This window comes from Gorilla gorilla, chromosome 1 (assembly GCF_029281585.2).
Source record: "Gorilla gorilla gorilla isolate KB3781 chromosome 1, NHGRI_mGorGor1-v2.1_pri, whole genome shotgun sequence".
Classification (NCBI taxonomy): Eukaryota; Metazoa; Chordata; class Mammalia; order Primates; family Hominidae; genus Gorilla; species Gorilla gorilla.
Genome location: NC_073224.2, coordinates 119447115 through 119471179, shown reverse-complemented (window position 1 = coordinate 119471179; position 24065 = coordinate 119447115). Strand labels below are relative to the sequence as shown.

At 40.3% G+C, this 24065-nt stretch overlaps 1 protein-coding gene across 4 annotated transcripts in view; it reads left to right on the top strand.

The window, feature by feature from the left end:
• Nucleotides 1–18282, top strand: part of TSPAN2 (tetraspanin 2) — a 44444-nt gene extending 26162 nt beyond the window's left edge. Inside the window, exons 3-9 of one of the 4 annotated variants that reach the window (XR_010129941.1) lie at nt 1122–1219; nt 2828–2902; nt 4382–4480; nt 5755–5826; nt 11824–11907; nt 14731–16148; nt 16210–18278. Coding sequence is in view for 2 of the 4 variants with exons in the window: in XM_031009213.3 (XP_030865073.1) it covers nt 1122–1219; nt 2828–2902; nt 4382–4480; nt 5755–5826; nt 11824–11907; nt 14731–14796 (494 nt within the window). In the remaining 2 variants the exon portion in view is untranslated. Of the gene's footprint in view, nt 1–1121; nt 1220–2827; nt 2903–4381; nt 4481–5754; nt 5827–11823; nt 11908–14730 lie in introns of all 4 variants that reach the window. The other 3 variants (XR_010129943.1, XM_031009213.3, XM_031009253.3) reach the window with 3 other exon arrangements.
• The last annotated feature ends 5783 nt before the right edge of the window (nt 18283–24065 follow it).

Genomic DNA, 24065 nt, shown 5'->3' with positions numbered 1-24065 from the left:
TGCATTTCTCTGATGATAAGAGATGACAAGCATTATTTCATGTTTGTTGCTCGCTTGCATGTCTTCTTTGGAGAATTGTCTGTTTATGTCTTTTGCCCACTTTTTAATGGAGTTATTTGCCTTTTGCTTGTAGATTTGTTTAAGTTCCTTACAGATTCTGGATATTAGACCTTTGGTGAAAGACATTTTTAAAAACAATAAAGTGTTTAGGTAGTGGGGCCAACAACACTATTATTTTTCATATGATATCATTTCTCACATTACCACATCCATTCCCTCATGAAATTATTCTTCTAGAGAAAAGGGAAAGGGAGGAGGCGGTAGAGCTGGAACAGCAGGAAATAAATACCCACCTCAGGACTGCAGAGCAGCAAGGCCTCAGGGCCCTGAAAAGAACGCTGAGGCCAGGTCCGGGTGGGGCAGGAAGCAGAGCAGCCTCGCCTGTGGCTCCTACTAGGTCTGTAAACTGCCAGATCTGCCCGCAAACCACCATCAGCAACCCAGAGGCGCCCCAGGAAGCACCCTGAATGCCAGGCCCAGGGGTTCCCCACAGAGGCGGGGCACCAGCCCCCACCCTCCCTATTAATGGGAGTGGTTTCCAGGTGACTCATATGAGTAAAATGCAAAAAATGAAATAGAGACCATTAACATGATTCCAAGTAAGACAAGTACCAAGTCCCATATTGTATTCTAACTTATCTCAGGATCAGAGAAGGAAATACAAAAAGGCTTGGCTTTAGTTCTCTCAGAACCAGAGCATTTCTGTCCTTTTCTTTCTCTGTAAGAACTGTACCTGGGGCTTGCCTAAGCAGTAAGTGAAATCCCCACCTGAATGATGGCTGCCTCCATCACTAGAGATGCAAGACAGAGTCGGAGTGTTGGGCAGGCTTTTGAGGCTCACAGCTATTTTTCTCCCGGCTCTGCCAAACACCAGCTCTATGACCTTAAGCAAATCGCTTTACCTTTTGGGGCCCAGTTCCTCCGTGTCAAACATGGCAGTAAGAATAGCACCTCCTTGTGGTACTATTAGAATGCTCTGCAGTGCCCAGAGTCTTAAGCCTAGTTGGTCGTGGAGGCACTCGGTTGGCTCTCAATGGTCTCCTCTGACCTCTTCCCCACAGGGCTGTATGTTCTGGTTGGAGCCGGGGCCCTGATGATGGCCGTGGGGTTCTTCGGGTGCTGCGGAGCCATGCGGGAGTCGCAATGTGTGCTTGGATCAGTAAGTGGGGCGTGGGGGTAAATGGTGGGGTGGGGGTGAGGGAGCGGCCTGCATCTGAAGGGAGTCAGTGCCTCTGGCCCCTGGCTCCAGCTCCTCCGTGGACTCTCTGAGCCCTTGGCATGCACTTTTCCTCCCTCAGTCTTGGTTTCTCCATCTCTTATATATGAATAATATTTCCTAGGGCCAGGTGCCATGACTCACGCCTGTAATCCCAGCACTTTGGGAGGCTGAGGCAGGAGGATCTCTGGAGCCCAGGAGTTTAAGACTAGCTTGGGCAACATAGGGAGACCTAGTCTCTACCGGGTGTGATGGCACACACCTGTGGTCCCAGCTACTCAGGAGGCTGAGGCGGGAGGATCACTTAAGATCAGGAGTTGGGAGGCTGCAGTGAGCCATGACTGTACCACTGCACTCCAACCTGGGCGACAGAGCAAAACCTTGTCTTGAAAAAAGAAAAAAGAAAAAAAAATATTATCTTTGTTCCTGCCTTATATGGGAAGTGTGAAAAGAAATGAGGTCATTGGTGTAAAGATGTTTTGGGAGTAAAAGTACTTAGTAATTGTAAGGGGTGACTATGATTGTTCTTTAAAAAAAAATATTTCACAGTGGGTGAGGCAGCTAAAAGGTTTCTATAGCCAGGGAAGTGCTGTTATCTACAAGGAAAACATTTATGTTTGAGATCAATAACTTAACCAAAATCCCTCTTGTGGCTTATTTTAACAAGCAACCTCTGTTTAAAAAAAAATTAAATAATTTCAATTAACTGCTATACATTCTATGTCAGTATAGCCTGAGAGAAACAGAAAGGAAGAAGAGGGGCAGGAGGAGAGAAAGTGTTGATATTTCTCCACAGGGAGTCAGAAACAGCAGTTTTAATAGGCAGCCTCTCATCTCTCATTACTCATTGTGATCTTTGGATTTTTAACTCTGGCCGTAGCCTCTGATCTCTTGCTATGTGAAATGTCTAACTAATTTCTTTGCCATTCATTCCTTCTCTTTCTCCTACTGTTGAGCACATTTCTGTCTTGTTTATCACTGAACTTAGTTTGATCAGAGCAAATCCATAGACCAGAACAGAAATCCATCCAGAAGAACACCCCTCACCTCATCTCCTCAAAGAAGCCTTTCCAGACCACAGAGTCTCCAGTCACCCCCTTCCCCATGCCCAGGCTGCATCAGTGATTCTCCCTCTCCTGACCTTATTTTATATCTTTCTAGGTCTTTTGTGTTCGTCAAGTATTTACTGAGCACGTAGGTGCCAGATGGTGTTCTAGGTGGTGGGATTTTTACATCACTACCTGAACTTATCTTATTCACTTTTTAACTTCTTTACACGGTTATCGTATATTCCTCTGTCCAATCCAAGGTCCGTGATAACAGAGACATTTGGATATTATCTTGTTCACCACTGAATACTCAGCACCAAGGACAGTACCTGGTGCAGAATAAATGCCTAATAAACAATTGCTGAATGAATGAATGAATGAATGAATGAATGAATGAACTACATGAAAGCGATTCAGCCATTACTTAAGGAAACTAAGGTGCAAAATATATAAATTGAAAAGGTATTAAATTAATGAAATTAGTATTTTCTCTCCTCTACAGTTTTTTACCTGCCTCCTGGTGATATTTGCTGCTGAAGTAACCACAGGAGTATTTGCTTTTATAGGCAAGGGGGTAGTAAGTAAAATTACTTATAATGTTTTTCTATGATGGTTGAAAGTGTTAGAATATTGATACCCACGATAGTGTTAAGAAACCAAATAATCCCCATTATTATAGTTTAAACAGAACTTTTTAACTTAGAAGTGGTGTGCAGAACTGAGCATATATGTATATGAGTGTGCAGGCATATATACATGCTCACATTTTTCTGGGGAGATAGTTCATCTCTTCCATTAGACTTATGAAGTGGTCTATAATAAAACCAAAAAAAAAAAGGATCTCTAATTTAAGATTCTTCCCCATTGTGAAATGGGGTAAGAGTTAGAGTACAGACTTGAGAAAGAATCTAGATTCTCATCCCCTGTCAGACTGCCATTTGTCCTTAAGGATTGGCCTGGATGGGTCCATTTCATTCACAAAGAGCAGAGCCTGCCCTGCTGTGGGCTAGTGAAGCCAGTTTATATTTGCTGCCCAATTCTAGGTGTCCAGAATAGCTTATCAGGAGGACACACAGAGGAAGTAGCCTTTCTTCCTCTGTAAAACACACTGTGGGATAGAAGAGAATGGAAAAGGAGGAAGAATGGAAACTTAAGTTTGCTGTATTTCACATTAACTCTTGTGTCATTAATATTATGTTTCTGAACTTATTTTAGACTATAAAACAGTAAACATGTAGAATAGTAAATGTCACCTCCTTTTGAATTTTTCTAAAGTAACTGGCTGTGTTCATAGGTTAGTTTAAATTCAGCTACATACAGAAGTAGAATGGGATCTTAGGACCTGTTGAGATATCTGTGGATTTGAAATCACAAGCTTTTATACTAGAAAAAGCATTCTCTAAGCTTTATATGATATTTGAATGTAGAAAGTTTTCCTTGGTGATGAATGTCTTTTAAACCACGTCATAAAAAGATTTGAATGCTTTTAACCAATGGGGTAACAGGAATGTATAAGTCCGGATCTTAGCTATGCATCCGAATCACCTGGGTGGAGCCCAGGAATCTGGGGCCCAGTTGATGCTGAAGCCCAATTGGGTTTGGGAACTGTCAGAAATCTTTCTAGTCCGTGAAAACTGTTCTGGTTAGTCTGTCCTTCCATCCTCAAAAGCATCTTAGAAACTCCAGAAACTATAATCTTCTCCATATGTTGCTGAATTATCCTAAAATACCTATGGAAAGGCAGTATTTTTTTTTTATTTCTACAGGTTTTGTGGGGAACAGGTGGTGTTTGGTTACATGAGTAAGTTCTCTAGTGGGGATTTCTGAGATTTTGGTGCACCCATCACCCGAGCAGTGTACACTGTACCCAATGTGCAGTCTTTTATCCCTCACCTCACTTCTGCCCTTTCCCCTGAGTCCCCAAAGTCCATTGTATCATTCTTATGAGAAAGGCAGTGTTTTTCAAAGGTGTGGAAGAGGAGATTTTCCTTGATGAAAGGAGAATGTTTGAAACTTCCCACCCAGAAGTCCCTCATTTTTCCTCGTGTTTCTTCAGGCTATCCGACATGTTCAGACCATGTATGAAGAGGCTTACAATGATTACCTTAAAGACAGGGGAAAAGGCAATGGGACACTCATCACCTTCCACTCAACAGTGAGTAACTTCACTTCTTCCTTAAAATCACAGCTTCTAAAGATTATGTGTGAGCCAGGTTCTCACCAATCACCAGGATTAAAAATAAAAATAAATTCAGTAAAGCCAAGTAGCACCACCTATTTTAGCCCTTTCGAGGGCCACAGTTTGCATTATGTGTGGAACCCTAGAAGGGAAAGATGTCTATCACACAGAGTTCACAAGAGAGACAGAAGAGCATGAACCCAAAAAACACATGCCCCAAAGAGACAAAAGAGCACAAACAAGGTTACGGAGAAAGGAGCCCAAATAAATAGCAGGCTTTGTCAGAGGGTAGCATTGTGGTGTAACAGAAACAAGTGTGACCTGTAAGTCAGAAAAGCTAATTTCTAGCTGCAGCTCTGCCATTTAACAGCCTTGTGACCTTGAGCAAGTTACTTGGCCTCCCTGATACCCACACAGCTCCCTCATTTGTAGAATGAAGGGTCACAGGAGATGGCTACACTCCCTTCTGGAACATTCAGTGGGACTGTGCTGTCCGTGGAGTGCTCAGAGCTACATGCAGTTAATCACAGAAGGCTTACAGAGGAGATGGGCCAGGCCAGAGTTATTCTGATTTTTTAGACACTGTGATATGAAGAAGTAGCTGTGAATTCCTGGGCCAGGTGTTTTCAGGTACCTAGTTCTTGTCTAGGACAAGTATGTCTTGGAAATTGGCCACCATTTATACATTTATACGGTTTCACCTCAGCTGCCGCCAGGACCTGAAGCAGCACACAGGTTCTTTTGTCTTAAAGGGCCAGCTAGCCTAAGCAGGACACCTGTTTGCTGGCCAATCTTCAAATCTGGTCTTTTGGACCCTGGAATTTCCTGCAGCCACTTCTCCCCTCTTTCCCAGACTATTCCCAGCTAATGAGTCCTTCTGCAGCTCATAAAACTTGAGCTCCTCAGCAGGTTAAATGACTCCCAGTCTGAAAGAAGGAATCTAAAGCCCCAACCCCTTTCTAAAAAGTAGCAATTTACACAAACACTGTCAATTAGCTTCTTGCCTTGTTTGGGTTGCCTTGAGTCACTTCCCATCATAAACTCAGATGGCTTTAGCGAAGTCATTTTCTTGTTTTGCCAGCATGATTATGTGATTCTTCGCTCTCCTTCCAGAAATAGCAGTCTGGGTTGCAGTGACTGGGCCTCGGAGCTGCTTTGCTGCCTCGGCACCCCAGTCCTTAGCAGGGTGCCCAGACTTGTAGCTGCTACTCCTCCCGCCTGGTCCTGAAGTCTCTTTTCTGACTCTCTAGTTTCAGTGCTGTGGAAAAGAAAGCTCCGAACAGGTCCAACCTACATGCCCAAAGGAGCTTCTAGGACACAAGGTAAGCTTCTACCAAGGTTCCTACTCTACCTGTAGTATAATGTGGTTTTGCCTTCAGGGTAGGGCCAGGGGCTCAATTCCTACCTCAGGGATTCTGGGAGGCCCTCTCCCAGTGGCTTCTGTGGCTTTGCCTTACTCCATGTGAAATAAGTGAAGCAATGCAGAGTCACAGTCCCCTGATGCCCTGGGGAAAGATGGTACGCCAACTTCCAGTAGTGATGCCACCTGCTTATCGTATTAATTAAGGACACCAGGGCTGAAGTTTGTGCCCAAGAATGTTACCCCACACCTCTCCATGGGAGTCACAGCACTGACAAATGCATCCTTTATTCAGTGCTGTGTGTCAGACACTATGCCAGTTTCTGGGAACTCTGAGATGAAAAAGACATGGTCCCTGTGCTCAGCGGCCTCACAGACTTAGTCAAGGTCAATAGTGCGGTGTAAGAAGTCTGAACAGGGTGCCCTAAAGCAGCAGATTTAGGAAAGGTTCATAGGGGAGCGGGTCCCCAAGCTGAGTTCTAACAAAGGAAGGTCATTCCAGGCCCAGGAAGCACCAGGAACACGGACATAGCACGTGAAAAACTCCAGGACTGCAGGAGAACAGGGAGCCCACAGAGAGAACTGGGCAACATATTGAGAGAAGCAGGCAAAAGCAGGATTTTACACCTGGAAGTTTGAGGAAGCCATTGATTTTAGCAGAGAATGAGCAAAATCCGCTTTGAGTTGTAGAAAGTATTTTCAGGCCGCTGGGGTATGAAGGGTAGGATAGAGTTGGAGAGTAATGGAGGAAGACCACTTAGGTGGCACTTGTGGTCACCCTGATAAGAGAGGATGAGCGGCCACAGCAAGTCACAAATAGTAGGGACGGAAAGGACGTGACAGTCGAAGAGACATTCAGGAGGCAAAATCAACAGGCCTGGCTGACTTAGTGGGTATAAGTGGTGAGTGAGTGGAAGGAAGGGGGCTAAGATTTCCAGACTTCTGCTTGGGTGGCTGGGTGGGTGGAGGCTCCACTCTCTGAATATAGGGAAAGGGGCAGATCCTGGAGACAGATGAAAACTTTGGTTTTGGTCAAGTTTGTACTTTAGGTGCCTGTTGACTTACAGGTAGGCTGAGATGAAGACACGGTGTGGGAAACTGAGCAGTTTGGCCTTAGCCGAAGCCCTCGGAGTGAGCGAGAGCACCAGGGAGAGTGAACAGAACAAAGAAGGAGGAGGGGCTCCCTCATTTCAGGGGCAGGCTGAGGCCAAGACGCCAGCACAAGAGACTGTGAAGGAGGAGTCAGAGTCTACTTGGGAAGCCAGGGTGGAGCTGGTTCGCCCATAAAGTCAAATGCTGGGAAAAGACAAGTAAATGAAGACCAAAAATAGTTTGTTGGATTTGTTGGTTAGAATATCATTAATGACTTTTGTCGTACAGTTTCAGTGAAGTAATTGGGGAAAAATGCAATGTGGGAATGAGAGAGGGAACTATGAGACTTTGGAGACAATAATATAGATGTTCTTAGACCCTCAGCTGTGAATGGGGTAGATGAGATTTTAGCTCCAGCTTGCATCCCGAATTGCCCATTGAACACTGGTTGGGTCCTTCTGATTTGGATGAAATGAAAAAGACAGCACTGCCCTCAAAGTGCTCAAGTCTGGCAGGGGAGACCCGCACAGGAGCCATGGACAGCACATGGGCTGAGTTAAGGCTACACAGGACAGAGCGCAGCAGACGAACCTGGCATAGGATTCCGGGGTCCACAGGGGGCTTCCCTGATGCAAACAAAAAAGAGTGGGATATTTCAGGCAGAAACACAGAGCAAGGCATGGAGGAGAGAAAAGGTAGCTGTCTTCAGGTGAGTGCCAGCAGCAGAAGTGGCTGAAAGCCCAGGTTGCCTGTGGGAGATGAGTACTTCAGAAAGGAGGGACCCATACTCAAAGGGCCATGGACACTCTTGTGAGGCCAAAAGTCTAGCCTTCATGCTGCTAGCTTAGGAAGCCATTGAAGGTAGAATCTGGGAAGGGATCTGCATTTTACTGAATTTGCTCTAGTGGCAGCATAGAGGATTGATGGAAAATTAATAGCGTTGAGCTGAGCGACCCATTGGGAAGGCTGCTGTCCTTGTTGTTAGCAAGAGATGTTAAAGAGGCCCCTTTAGAAAGTGACATCCACAGGAGTGGTGACCAGAGAAGAGAGGAGAATCCACTACTGGGTTTTTGGCTTCACCACCTACATAGATGATGGTGTCATTTACGGAGCTGAGGGAGAGAGGAAAAGGAGCCAATTGTGGAGAAAAGAAAATGAGCTTTGTGTTTAAAATGGTGATTTTGAGGAGCCAGTGGCACTTCCAAATGGAAATATCCAGTAGGCAGTTGGAAAATCTGGTTTGTGGCTCAGGAGAGAGGTCTGAGTGTCAACACTTGATGGGAAACTTAAAGCTATAAATACAGATTTGATCCATTAGACTTGGAAGAAAAGAAGGATGAGGATAGACCCCTGAGGAACAATTTAAGGGTGGGCAAAAGAAGATGCCAAAGAACGAAACTGGGAGGGGCGGCCAGACACAAGTGAGGAGACACCACGGGAAGGGGAGGGAATGGTCACCAGGCCCAGGTGCTGCTGTTGAGGGCAATTCAGTATTGATCAGCTGCCTACCTTATGTTCGGCACTGTGGATGCAAAGGAGAAGGAGAAAAAGTTCCTACTCACCAGGAGCTTGCATTGCAGTCTGATAGGAGGGATGAACATGAAGTCCATACGGTCCAGTGATTAGGAATGCAGGGAATGTGCAACGTGCTCGGAAAGCACAGAGGGAAACGCACTTAGGAGAGGCCAGAGGCTGGGGATGGGGAAGGCTGATGGGAGGTAATGATGTCTCAGCTAAATCTTCAAGAATGGAAAGTAATTATGCAAGCATTGGGCAGAAAGCAGGAGGGGGAGGCCTGCCTGCAGAAAGACCAGCGTAAGCAACAACACAGAGGCAGAAATGCCGTGGTTTGTGTGGGGAACTGAAAGCCTAAGAAGGTCTACTAATAACTGCTGAAAAGCTGGCAGGATTTAGCATGCAAGGAACCAACTGGTGACGTGCTGTGAGGGATGGAGTGAGGACAGAGCCCAGGTTTCAGAGAGCGAGATGTGAGGAGAGAGAGCATCCTTTCAAGAAGTTTCGATTTGAGCCAAGGACATAGAAAGAAAGTTTACAAAAGTCAAAGTCCAAATTACCATTAAACATATAGAAAATATAGGAAATTAAAAGTAATATTTAAAATCAATAGCAAATTAAAATGAAGAGATGCTGTTGTTTAATCTATGAAATTGACCAAGTGTTTTTCCTTTCCCTTAACAATAATACACAGTTTTGGTAAACGTGATGTCGTGAGCATTTTCAGAGAAATTAGTAAATAGTTTTAAAGGTCAGTATGACTATGTAAGACTAGAGGATTAAGTATGTTTATGCCCTTCTATCCAGAAATTCCACTTCTCGGAGTTTATTCTAAGGAAAAGGAATCAGAAATGCAGACAGACGTTTTTGTGCAAACCATGCTCATTACATGTTATTCATAAGAACAAAACACTGGACAGACCTTTAATATGTGGCAATAGGGGATTGTTTGGATAAATTGTAGTATATCCATATGATGAAATGTTCTACCACCATTAAGAATCATGATTTCACCTGTAATCCTAGCACTTAGGGAGGCAGAAGCAGGCGGATTGCCTGAGCTCAGGAGTTTAAGACCACCCTGGGCAACATGGTGAAATCCCGTCTCTACTAAAAATACAAAAATTAGCCAGGCGTGGTGGTGTGTGCCTGTAATCCCAGCTACTCAGAAAGCTGAGGCAGGAGAATCACTTGAACCTGGGAAGCAGACGTTGCAGTGAGCCGAGATCGCCCCACTGCACTACAGCCTGGGTGACAGAGCGAGACTCTGTCTCCAAAAAAAAAAATAATCATCATAATCATGATTTCAAAGACATTTTTAGTGAAACAAGGCATTTTTAAAGTTGTAATATTAAGTTTAAAAAGCTCACTGTTGAATATAAAGAATGACCTCAGGGTGTAGGTGTGTTTGTGTGTGTAAGTATCACCAACAAATTTATTACCTTTTATGGTGAGAATACAGACGTTTCTTTTAAAAAAAAAAAAATCTCTTTTCCAGATTTCTACAAGAAGCATGTATTCCTTTTGTGACTAAAGCCAATATACCTTTTGTACATTTGTTTTTTACAAAAAGAAGCTGGCAATGAAGGGAAGGAGGGCCTAGTGGCAGAACTAGAGGAGGACAGTCTCGAGTGTTGTTTTGTTTGTTTTGATTGAAGAACCTGAGCATGGTGATAGGATAAGTAGAAATGTCAATGGATAAGGAGAGGCTGAATGTATAGGAAGGAAAAAAAGTAACTGGCAGTGCAGGCTTCCTGAGGAGCTGAGAGAAAGACCCAAAGCAGGATATGAAGTTAACTTTCTTTTTTATTTATTTATTTATTTATTTTGAGACAGAGTCTCACTCTGTTGCCCAGGCTGGAGTGTAGTGGCACGATCTCGGCTCACTGCAACCTCCACCTCCCAGGTTCAAGTGATCCTCCTGCCTCAGCCCCGCTAGTAGCTGGGATTACAGGTAGGTGCCACCATGCCCGGCTAACTTTTTTATTTTTAGTAGAGACGGGGTTTCGCCATGTTGGCCAGGCTGGTCTCGATCTCCTGACCTCAGGTGATCCACGCATCTCGGCCTCCCAAGTGCTGGGATTACAGGCTTGAGCCACCACACCCAGCCACGAGGTTAACTTTCAACAGAGAAGGGCACCTCTTTGGCTCTGATCAGAGAAAAAGGAGTCAGGAGTGTGCTTGCTACCTACAGCAATGCCTGGAACTGAAGGAAGGGAGCATCTAAGTATATAGGAGAAGGAGAGGAAGAGTGAAAGAATTGCTATAGGTTGACTCTCATTTTTTCCACTAAGTAAGGGAGCCACTCCTTAGAACAGTAGTTTTCAAACTTTTGTCAGAATGCCTTATAGGTATCTCTTGTGGATCTGTGTCCTTCTCTAAACTGTGAATACTCAGAAAGCAGGAGAAACCATATCCTATTGTCTCCGCATTTACCACCCCTCTTCCCATGACTAATGCAAGGTAGATGCTCAAGAAATGTTTGTTGAATGAATGAAGTGTGATAGGAAATACGAAGAGAGAAGTTGAGGGTTTTATGTAGCTCAGATGTTATCAAAGGAACCAACCAGTGACAAGTGAACAGATCTGAACAACCTGAGGATACAGTTGGATTGAGAGCATCCCTCTACTTAAGAGCACTCCAAATAGGAGTGTTTGAAGTTGGGGAAACTAATAATAGTTACAGGTGATCTATTTGGCTTTCTGTCTAAGTTTCCCCACATCCATGAAGGCCCTTTGAATCTATGCTGCACAGTTGTCTTATGGGCACAGATGAAAGGATAGGAACTCACCCAGCCCAGCCCAGCCACCACAGAAGAGAATGGTCCTCTAGCTCCAAGACTTGGCTTTTCTAATTCTTGGCTTTCCTTTCTTTCACTTGAACCTGTTAAGACTTTTTAGTTTCTTAATAGGTCATGCCTACCTTGCATAGTAAATTGGATCAAAGACATAGAAAGTATTTTAAACTGTAAATGACAATATGAAAACAAAGAGTTATTGTTTTAAGGGTATTTTACTTATTTGCTACAAGTAAGAAGTGGCTCCAAATTTTTAGATTCCTTGGAACCCGACAAATAGCTTCCTCCAGTTATATTTCAGGGCTCCGAAGAAGCCAGTGGCCTAAACATGAAAATCTCACCCGAAGGAGAGGCTTCTATTTTTTTCCCCAAATTGCATTTTTGCGTTAAGCTTATTAGGATGATGTTATCAAAGATGAATTGTTGAAACATGAGTAGAAGCTGGCATGAATTAACTCTCACAGAATGAACTGTAGAGATGGAAAGGATAGGATCAGGGTAATGACTGACACATACAATCAGTTTTTATTCCCGACTTTTTTTCCTCAAAACAGAATTGCATCGATGAAATTGAGACCGTAATCAGTGTTAAGCTCCAGCTCATTGGAATTGTCGGTATTGGAATTGCAGGTCTGACGGTGAGAAAGTTCTAGAACTTACCTTTTTTGCCCTCTAAAAAGCCTTGAAACTTTGCATCTTATTTCTTTTCAAGTGTGACAGTATCTTAAGAGAGAATTCTCATAAAGAAAAAAGACCTTTGTTCACAATGTATTACATCTTCTAAGAACAAAGCTCATAAATATATTAATAGTTTGTCCTCTAAAATATAATAGAAATTTCAACTTTAACTCATTATGACCTTAAGTGTATCATTGCTATTAACTTCCCGTTTTAAGGCTACTATCCATAACCTAGATAAATGATTTTCAGTTCTGGGTCTCTTTCTACTGTTACAAATTCAATGCAACATATCAGGTTAAGCTCTCTCACCTACGATTTGAAGAGGCAGCAGAGCATAGAGATTAATAGGGTGAGCTCTGGCATCACATGGTTTGGATTTAACTCTGGGCTCCACCATTTGCAAGCTCTGAGATCACAGGAAAGTTTCTTAATTTCTCTGTACCTCAATTTCCTCCTCTGTTAATATATAAACCTTATAGGATTGCCGTGAAAATTAAATGGGATACTACATATAAAGTAGTATTACAAATTAATATAAATAAAGTGTCTGGGACATATAGCACTCAACAAATGCCAGCTCTCTGCATAATCTACCAGGCAAAGGCAATGGCATAGATGGTATTAAGCGTAGTGCATCCAGACCACCACCAGGTGGCTCTGTACTTCTAAAGTACAAAAGAAGAGTGTGTGGGAAGAATGGATAGCAGCGGACAGGTACGGCAGGAGTTGCGAGAGGTGGTAATGGAGAGAGTATTGGATCTACATCATTGAGATCTTTGTATGCCCCCTTTGAAAGGGTGGGCTTCATCCTTAAGGAAAGGGGAGTCACCAAGAGTTGGAAGAACCTGTGGTAGAGGATAGAGGAAAGGTTGGAGGGAGGCAAGACTGGATTTGGAAGGCGGGTTAAAGGATGATTTCCATTGTCCAGGGGTTGGATGATAATAGCTAATGCTAAGATGGCACTTAGTCTCTAGCCCTCTATGTAGATTAGTTCATGGCCTAAACTAAGACAAGGGCTGTGGGAATTGTGAGGAAATCAGTGAATTTGCAGTTATCAGGGGACACACAAGCGCCTTCCCCTTTTCTGTATTTAGAGCACAGAGGGGTGGAGAAGTGGCTGGAAATACTCTGCTGAGGCCCTCCAAATCAAGAGACATTTCTCAGGTCCTCCCCACCTGCTCTGGGGATAGCCTGGCTGCAGTTCTGCAGCTCCCCAAAGGACAGTCCTGAGGCAGGTCTGAGCGTGTGCTGCATAATGGAGAGTTTCACAATCTCAGCAGATGAGCAGCCTAGAAGCATTCACCCCTGACTCGTGTCGGCAGTAGGCTGAGACTGAAGGAGTCTCACTGAAACCAGGATAGGTAGGGATTACATCCAACCTTATGGCAATGGTAAAGGGGAAATGCCCATAGTGAGCCTATCTTGAGTCGGCACCCCCAGGTTTCTTCGTTAGTTCTTTTCTCTGTAAAGTGAGAGCTGCACAATGTAATCAGCTAACTAAAAGTCCATTGGGTGTCGCCTGTGCTACACACTGGTACTGAGTCCTGTCATCCAGAAGCTTGAAATCCTGTTCCTGGCCATGCCCTTACCTGCTTCTGCCCCTCCCTTTTCAAAACAACTGATCATTCACATCTTATTGAATTTAGCCCTTACAGATCCTAGTCTGACTTAGGATGGAATTGAGGAGAGAACCAGAAAGTCATAGTACCCATTTTTTAAAATAAGCATTGACAGTAGTTTATAGAATGGTGCCCACAGATAGGGTTCCATGGGCTCTACAAAATCGTAGGGGAAATAATAGCGGACAAGAAGAATCTTTGGCATTCTTCTATTCAAACCATGGAAGTGGATATTGATTCCACTCAAGTATTTAACTTCTCAGAGAACTATCCAAAAGGTAAAAGTCAATAACACCATAGTATAAACCCTTTAGTTTATGCTTTGCTAAAACTATTGAATTAAACAGTGAAGCATCGTTTGCCCTTAAAAATGGACCGAGAATGAAGTGATGCTCCACTTTTTTTTTCTTTTTTTGTGAGACAGGGTCTCTCACCAGGGAGTGAAGTGGTGCAATCACAGCTCACTGCAGCCTCGACCTCCTGGGCTCAACAATCCTCCCGCCTCAGCTTGCCAAGCACCTGGGACTGCAGGGACACACCACCATGCTCAGCTAATTTTTGTATTTTTTGTAGTGACAGGGTTTCACCATGTTTCCCAGGCTGGTCTAGAACTCCTGAGCTCAAGCGATCCTCCCACCACAGCCTCCCAAAGTGCTGGGATTGCAGGCATGAGCCACTGCACCCAGCTGATACTCCATTTTTTGATGTATGGACACAGTTGTAAAAAATCAGAGCTTTTCCAGCAATAGAAAATTATTTAGACCACAAGCATATCTAAACAACAAGTGGTTATGGACACAGTTTTCAAAATAAACGTATAAAAGAGATCTGGGATTAACCTGAAATATAAAATTCCAAAGCCAGTATTGTGTCTGTCTTTCACAAGTATTCAGAACGGTTCTATAACTCTGAAGCAGGGTAGGTTCTGTTAAAGCAGAGCCTTGTTACTTGTTAACAATAATAATACACATTTAAACAGTTAATCTAGAATTATTTACCCCATAGCCAACCTTAAGTAACATACTAAAATATCAACTGTGACTGGTAATTATTGGTTATAATTACTTGTTAACTTGAGTTAGACACCCAGGAAGTCTGCTGATCTTTTTACCCATCAGTACCCATTTCAAAGTCACTGATGAGTGTTTCCTTCTGTTTCAGATCTTTGGCATGATATTCAGCATGGTCCTCTGCTGTGCGATACGAAACTCACGAGATGTGATATGAAGCTACTTCTACATGAAAATCGCAATCGGAAGCTTTCATACCAAATGTCACAGGAGCTGTCTCCCAGCTCATTTTTAATACTGAAATGACATTAGGATCTAAAATAATTTGCTGTCAATTGTACATTTGCATGAGTACATATGTTTGGCTCATTACTGGTTTACCCCTTGAGTGAATGCCTGTTTATGATGACTGAGAGCATATTCATGTGTGATCTGCGTGTTTCTGGAATATGCTTTATATGTAATGAAATCTGTTTGCTGGGAATTCCTGATTGTTGTTATATAAGAGGAACAACCTATTTCGCTCCCAGAAAAAAAAGATCAAAGAGCTTTCAGAAACTCTGAGAACTTGGCTATTTAGAAAAAGTGATAATGGGTCAGTTTCTCAGACTGTAGCCATTGAAAATTAGATGCAGAGAATTCAGAGATTTCTTCTTAATGGAAGCAATAAGCTGTAAGAATTGAGAGATCACAGTGGAGTGTTAAAACTGACTGTGTCTAAGTTGGGTGTAAGGGTTTCCTGGGTTTTTTTATATACATGCTCTCCCCAGAATACAGTAAACCACAGTTTTAGAACTAAACACATCTGTAAAACTAAATATAGCATGGAAAATCTAATTTGAATAAGTCATGCTTTCCTAGAATTTAAAAATAAAAAAGTCTTCCTCTGGAAAGAGAAGTCACACAGACAATCATGTGCCCTATAAAAGTGAGTGTTTATAGGACTAAAAAACTTTTAATAATTTTTTAAGGAAATATTTTTGTTCTTATACAAAAACATGTAAATATTGCTTTATTACTTTCATTTTCTGACCCTGCTGTAAACTACTGCAACCCTCACATCCTCAAAGGGACTTTTATGTCAAACTCTTCTGTTTCTCCAAATATAAGGAAAAAAGACTAAAGCAAGAGATCTGGCAGTTGAAAATTGTGGGAAAGAGAATTTTTACAGGCACTGTATCTATGAAATACCTCATAACTTACGTTTACATGTTTTCCTAACTTTTTGTATTTTTCTTGTATAGCCACCTAGAGAATTCTTCATAGATTAAGAACTACAGTTTTCACCACTTAACATAAGTAAAACAAAGTCCTTCATAATTTAGCCATTAGCATCTTTGGCCAAACCAAAATAAAGAAAAGCATCTTCTCCTAGTTGTGTGTGGGCAACAGAAACAAGTTAAGGAAACAAAAATACTTATATATACACAGAACAAAAATAATGTTCTTTTTATGCAAATCCCCTGTGAAAATAAAATTTTCAATGTTTTTTTGGTCTTAATGCTTCATTTTAACTTAGTAAACCCAAATTTAGGATTTACATTGGCAAATTTTTCAGTGGTTTTTAACGTGTTACATTTAGTAAACCATAGATTTTTTAAAAACTACATTTTGTAAGGCCACACATAAGTGAAAATACGGAAGGCTTTGGAAACCCCCAGATGAACTTCTATACATGTGAAAACACAAGTCTTTGAGTGTGCACTAAAAGTGTCACACTCCCAAAAAACTCACAAAACATTTTGCTAAAAAGATATAACTGCTTGAAATAGTCTCTCTCCCATGGAGAACCACATTTCTCTTTCTGCCATACTTGCTACTGCTACTGATTTTGGAGGAAATTTTTCTAGAAGAACAAAGGTCATATTTGAGGCAAGCTAAAAACAATTATACATGGCTACTTTACTGTGTCTATAGCTAAAGAAAAATTATTTTACAAAAATTACTTCATGAAATATAGTTTGTACCCCAGTAGTTGAGAAATGTGACCTTTTAGGCAAAGAACAGGCAGTCCATCTCTCTTAGCTTTAGTTTATCTCTCTGCCTGAAGACAGGAAACAGGCCCAAGTGCATACTCGGGTTCTTTCCAACTCAGAATCATCTCTGATTCCACAAAAGTGAGTTTAGTTTCCTATCTGAATTAACAAGTTTAAAGGAGACTACAATAGTTAAAAGTGGAAGAATAGAAATAAATAAATTTAAAATGAAATTAATTAAAGTAGAAGAGAAGGGTTCTGTTCCATGTACGATTAATGTGCCCCTTTTGGGGATAAGCTTTCCAAAATATGCGTATGAGTAAAATTAGAGAATTCCACCACTAAGCAACAATAGATTTTATATGTGTGTGTGGATATATATACACACACACACAGAAAGATGAATATATATATATATAGCTGTATAAATAGACACACATAATATATATAGATATATAATCCCTATATATCTTGAATCTACAAATATCTTTATATGTATATAATTTGAATATATACATGTATGTATATACAGATGTGTGTGTGTGTATATATATACACACACATATACATAAGTTTTCAGTTATTTCTGTTCCCCTGAACTAATTTGAGATTAGACCCAAACATGCTTTTAAATGTCTCATGCCAAGGCACTGAATTAAGACTTCTTAATGTTGAAATATTTTAAGTGATTTCATATTAAATTTTCTATATACTGAAATTGCTTGTTTGATTTATCTTAAAGTCCTATTATATCTTTCTACAAACCTTCACGCAACTTATCTAAATGTCAAACTACCAATCAAATAATGTGATTTAAAAAAAACAGAGTGGTAACCCTTCTATAATTTACTATTGGTAGTTGACTTAAAAGCAACACCCTAAGGACTCTTACTGCATATACAGTCATCTCTCAGTATTCATAGGAGAATGGTTCCAGGACCCCCTGTGGATACCAAAATCCACAGATGTCCAAGTCCCTTGTATAAAATTGTGTAGTATTTGCGTGTAGCCTATGCATATCCTCTCATATACTTTATTTTTTTAATTTTTATTTTTTTATTGTTACATAATAGTTGTACATACTTATGGGATATGTGGGATATTTTGATATTAGCATACAATGTGTAATAACCACATCAGGGTGATTGGGATATCTATTACCTGAAACATTTATCATTTCTTTGTATTGGGAACATTCCAGATCTTCTAGGCCTTTTAAAATATATAATAAATTGTTGTTAACTATAGTCACCTTATTGTGCTACCAAATATTAGAACTTATTCATTTCATCTAACTGTATTTTTGTAGCCAGTAATCAATCCTTCTTCATCCCTCCCTGCCTGCTACCCTTTCCAGCCTCTGGTAACCACCATTGTATTTACTACCTCTATGAGATCAATTTTTATAGCTCCCACATATGACTGAGAACATGATTTATCTTGATGATATTTGTCTTTCTGTGCCTGGCTTATATCACTTAATATCCTCCAATTCTATCCATGTTGCTGCAATTGACAGGATTTTATTCATTATTCAGCCATTGTCATGGCTGAATAATATTTCATCGTGTGTATATAGCACATTTTCTTTATCCATCTGTTGATGGACTCTTGGGTTAATTCTGTATCTTGGCTATTGTGAATAGTGCTGCAATAAATATGAACATGCGGACATCTCTTTGATATACTGATTTTCTTTCTTTTGGATATATACCCAGCAGTAGGATTGCTGAGTCATATGGTAGTTTTCTGAGGAACCTCCAAACTGTTCTGCATAGTGGCTGTTGATTGTTTCCTTTGTTGTGCAGAAACTTTTTAGCTTGATGTAATCCCATTTGTCAATTTTTACTTTGGTTGTCTGTGCTTTTGAGGTTTTACCCCAAAAATATTTGCCCACACCAATTTCCTGAAGCATTTTCCCAGTGTTTTCTTCTAGTAGTTTCATAGTTTCAGGTCTTACATTTAAGTCTTTAATACATTTGAATTTTGTGTAGGGTGAGAAATAGGGGTCTGGTCTCATTCTTCTGCATGTAGATAACCAGTTTTCTCAGCACTATTTGTTGAAGAGACTGTTCTTTCCCCAGTGTAAGTTCTTGGTGCCTTTGTCAAAAGTGAGTTAGCTGTAAATGCATGGATTTATTTCTGGGTTCTCTATTCTGTTCCATTGGTCTATGTGTTTGTTTTTATGCCAATACCATGCTGTTTTTGTTACTATAGCTTTGCGGTATATTTTGAAGGAAGGTAGTGTGATGCCTCCAGCTTTTATTCTTTTTGCCAACGATTGCTTTGACTATTCAGGAGTTTTTGTGTGTGTGTGGTTCCATGTGAATTTTAGCATTTTTTTTTCTATTTTTGTGAAAAAATGTCATTGGTATTTCGATAAGGATTGCATTGAATCTGTGGAACACTTTGGGTAGTATGGTCATTTTAACAATATCAAGTCTTCCAACCCATGAACATGGAATATTTTTCCATTTTTTTCTGTCCTCTTCAATTTATTTCATTAACATTTCATAGCTTTCATTATAGAGACCTTTCACTTTTTTGGTTAAATTTATTCCTAAATTTTTTTGTAGTTATTGTAAATGGGATTGCTTTCTTGATTTCTTTTTCAGATTGTTCACTGCTGGCATATAAAAATACTACTTTTTTATTTTGATTTTATATTCTGCAACTTTACTGAATTCATTTATCAGTTCTAATAATTTTTTTGGTGGAATCTTTAGGTTTTTCTAAATATAAAACATGTCTTCTGCAAACAAGGATGATTTGACTTCTTTCTTTCCAATTTGGATGCCCTTTTTTTCTCTCATTGAATTGCTCTGGATTGAACTTCCAGTTCTACGTTGAATAGAAGTGGTGAAAGTGGGCATTGTTGTCTTTTTCCACATCTTTTAATTTTTGGCCAGGTGCAGTGGCTAACGCTGGTAACCCCAGCACTTCGGGAGGCCGAGGCAGGTGGACCACAAGGTCAGGAGTTTGAGACCACCCTGGCCAACATGGTGAAACCCTGTCTCTACTAAAAATACAAAAATTCTCTGGACATGGTGGCACATGCCTGTAATACCAGCTACTTGGGAGGTTGAGGCACGAGAATTGCTTGAGCCTGGGAGGCAGAGGTTGCAGTGAGCCGAGATCACACCATTGCACTCCAGCTTGGGCAACAGAGTGAGACCCTGTCTCAAAGGAAAAAAAAAAAAGAAAGGCTTTTAATTTTTTATTTTTCCGTGTTCAATATGTGATGTTAGGTGTGGGTTTATCTTAAATGGCTTTTAATGTTTTGAGTTATGTTCCTTCTATCACCAGTTTGTTGAGAGTTTTTATCATGAAGGATACTGAATTTTATCAAATGCCTTTTCAGTATCTATTCAAATGTTCATATGGTTTTTGTCCTTGTTACTATTAATGTTTATTGATTTTTGTGTGTTGAACCATCCTTGTATCCCTGAGATGAATCCCAATTAATTGATCATGGTGAATGACCTTCTTAATGCGTTTTTGAATTCTGTTTGCTAGTATTTTGTTGAGTATTTTTGCATCTATGTTCATCGGGAATATTGGTCTGTCATTTTCTTTGTAGTTGTATTTTTGTTTGGTATGGCTATCAGGGTAATGCTGGACTCATTGATTAGCTCTTCAATTTTGGAGAATAGTTTTAGTAGAATTGGTGTTCTTTAAATATTTGATAAAATTTGGCAGTGAAGCCATCAGGTCCTGGGCTTTTCTTTGATGGGTGACTTTTATTACTGCTTTTACCTTATTACTTGTTATTAATCTGCTCAGGTTTTCTACTTCTTCATGATTCAATCATGGTAAATTGTATGTATTTAGAAATTTATTCATTTTTTCTAGGTTTTTCCATTTATTGGCATATAGTTCAAAAGTCTCTAATGATCTTTTGTATTACTGTGGTATCAGTTTTAATGTCTCCTTTTTTGTCTCTTATTTACTTAGGTCTTTCTTTTTTCCTAATTAGTCTAGCTAAAAGTTTGTCATTTTTTTATCTTTTAAAAAATTTCATTTTTCATTTTGTTGCTCTTTTGCATTGTTTTTTAGTAACCATTTTATCTCTACTCTGGTTTTTATTATTTCTTTTCTTCTACTAATTTGGGATTTGGTTTGTTCTTGCTTTTCTAGTTCTTTAAGGTACATCATTAGTTTGTCTATTTGAAGTCTTTCTACTTTTTTGATATAGGCATTTATTACTATAAACTTCCTTCTTAATACTACTTTTCCTGTACTCCATTGGTTTGGTATGCTGTATTTCTGTTTTCATTTGTTTCAAGAATTTAAAAAATATTTTTAATTTCTTCATTGACCCATTGGTCATTGAGGAGCATGTTGTTTAATTTTCATGTATTTATTCAATTTTCAGTGTTCTTCTTGTTATTGATTTCTAGATTTTATTCCATTGCAGCCTGAATATTTGATATTATTTCAATTTTTTGAGTTTGCTAAGACTTCTTTTGTGACCTTGCATGTTGTCTTTCCTGGAGAATGTTTTTATATGCTGGCAAGAAGAATGTGTATTCTGCAGCAGTATTATGAGTGTTCTGAAAATGTCAGTTATGTCCATTTGGTCTAGAGTGTAGTTTACTTTTCATGTTTCTTTTTTTTAATTTTCTCTCTGTATGATCTATTTATTGGCAGAAGTTGGGTTTTGAGGTTTCCTACTATTATTGTACTGGAATCTAGCTCTCTTTTTGTGCTCTGATGTTGGGTACAATTATATTTACAATTGTTATATCCTCTTGCAGAATGATCCCTTTACCATTATATAATGACCTTCTTTGTCTCTTTTTGCAGTTTCTGACTTAAAAAGAAACAAAGTGTTGGGTCTTGTTTTTTCATTCATTCAGTCACCCTGTGTCTTTTAAGTTGGAGAATTTGGTCCATGTTTACATTCAATGTAATTAATGATGGGTAAACACTACTGCCATTTCGTTGTTTGTTTTCTGGTTCTTAAGTCCTTTATTTTATTCTTACTATCTTTCTCTGTGGTTATCTTCCCTGGTAATACATTTTAATTCATTGCTTTTTATTTTTACTGTATCTATTATAGGTTTTTGCTTGTGATTGTTATGAGACAAAAAAATCTTACAGTTATAATAACTTGTTTTAAACTGGTAACTTTGATCACAAAGAAAAGAAGCAAACAACCAAACAAGCAAGTTTTTTAGTTGTTTTTAGACGAAACTAAGAAACCCTACAATTTAACTCATCTTTCCCCACTTTTTGACTTTTTAATGTCTCCATTTATAACTTTTTATGTTGTTTATCTCTCTCTCGCTTTTTTTTTTTTTGAGATGTAATCTCACTTTGTCACACAAGCTGGAGTGCAGTGGCGTGATCTCAGCTCACTGCAACCTCTGCCTCCTAGGTTCAAGCTATTCTCCTGCCTCAGCCTCCCTAGTAGCTGGGATTACAGGTGCCTGCTGCCATGCCTGGATAATCTTTTTTATATTTTTAGTAGAGCCAGGGTTTCACCATGTTGGCCAGGCTGGTCTCAAACTCCTGACCTCGAGTAATCCACCCGCCTCGGCCTCCCAAAATGCTGGGATCACAGGCATGAGCTACCACACCCACCCTTATGTCGCTTATCTCTTAACAAATTGTTGTAGTTATTATTTTTGATAGATTTGTCTTTTAGTCTTCATACCAAAGATATGAGTGGTTTACTCACCACAGTTAATGTGTGAGAATATTCTGAATTTGTGTATTTACTTTTACCAATGAGCTTTATACCTTCAGATGATTTCTTGTCACACTTTAGCATTCTATTCTTTCAGATTAAAGAACTGCCTTTAGCATCTTTTGTAAGTCAGATCTGGTGCTCATGAACTCCTTCAGCTTTTGTTTGTCTAGCAAAGTCTTTATTTCTCCTTCATGTTTGAAGGATAGCTTTTTTTGGGTACAATATTCTCAGTTGAAAGTTTTTTTCCTTCAGCACTTTGAATATGTCATCCCACTTCCTCTTGGCCTGTAAGGTTTCTGCTGAGAAGTCTGCTGCAAGACATATTGGGGCTCCTCTATATGTTATTTGTTTCAAAAGAAAAGCAGCCCTTGCTGCTTTTAGAATCCTTTCTTTATCCTTTACCTTTGAGAGCATAATCATTATATACCTCAGGGTAGTCTCATTTGGGTTGAATGTGCTTGGTATTCTCTAACCTTTTTGTGCCTGGATATTCATAACTTTCTTTAGGTTTAGAAAGTGATCTATTATTTCTTTGAATAAACTTTCTACCCCATCTTTTTCTCTACTTCCTCTTTAGGCCAGTAACTCTTAGATATGCCCTTTTGAGACTATTTTCCAGATCTCATAATGTACTTCAATCTTTTTTCTTTTTTCTCCTCTGACTTTGTATTTTCAAATAGCCTGTCTTTGAAATCACTCATTCTTTCTTCTGCTTGATCAGTTCTGCTGTTGAGACACTGTGATTATGCATTTTTCAGTTAATCAGTTGTACTTTTCAGCTACAGGATTTCTATTTGTTTTTTATTATTATTATTTCAATGTCTTTGTTAAATGTCTTTAATAAATTTCTGAATCTTTTCTGTCTGTTTTCTTAAAGTTCATTGAGCTTCCTCAAAACATCTATTTTGAATTTCCTATCTGAGATATCACATATTTCCACCACTCCAATGTTGGCCATTGGCCCCTTATTTAGTCTGTTTGGTGAGATCATATTTTCCTGAAGTTTTGTGCTGGATGCTTTTGGATGCTCATTGATGTCTTGGCATTGAAGAGTTAGGTATTTATTCCAGTCTTCATAGTCTGGCCTTGTTTATCCTCATCCTTCTTCAGAAGGCCTTCTAAGAATTCAAAGGCAGCTGAGTTCAGTAAGCCTGTGTCATTACAGCTATTTCAGCACTAGAGGGTGTCCAAAGCCCAGGTACACTAAGATTCCTTGCAGATTCCTGGATACCCATCCCTGATGGACTTGGAGAAAATAAGGGAATTCCCTGGATACCCAGGAAAAGTCCCTCACTCTCTTCCCTCTCTTTCCCCCAAGCAGGAGTCCCTCTCTGGGGTTGGCCACTTGATGTTGTGGGAGGGGTGACTCAAGCACTCTGTGGCCATTGCAGCTGGCAGTGCGCTGAGTTGCATCTGATACCCATGACCTCCCAAACCAGCATAGGACTAGGACACTCAAGGCCCATGGCTGCTATTGTCTGACTGCACTGATGTTTATTCAAGGCCCAAGGACACTTTTGTCAGCAGGTAGTAAAGCCAGCCAAGAATTGGGTCTGCCCTGCCAGAGCAGTGGATTCCCTCCTGGTCTGGAGTGGGTTTAGAAGTGTGGTCCAGGAGCAGTGGCCTAGAAATAGGGGCTTCAAGATTCTGCTAGGTGCTTTGTTTTACTGTGGCTGGGCTGGTACCCAGTTGCAAGACAAAGAGTAACATCTTGTTCCCCCAAGCAGAAGGAGTCTCCCTTCTTGCTGCACTGCCGGGAGTTGGGATGAGGTGACACCAACACTCTCATGGCTGCTGCAGCTGGTGTTGCACCAG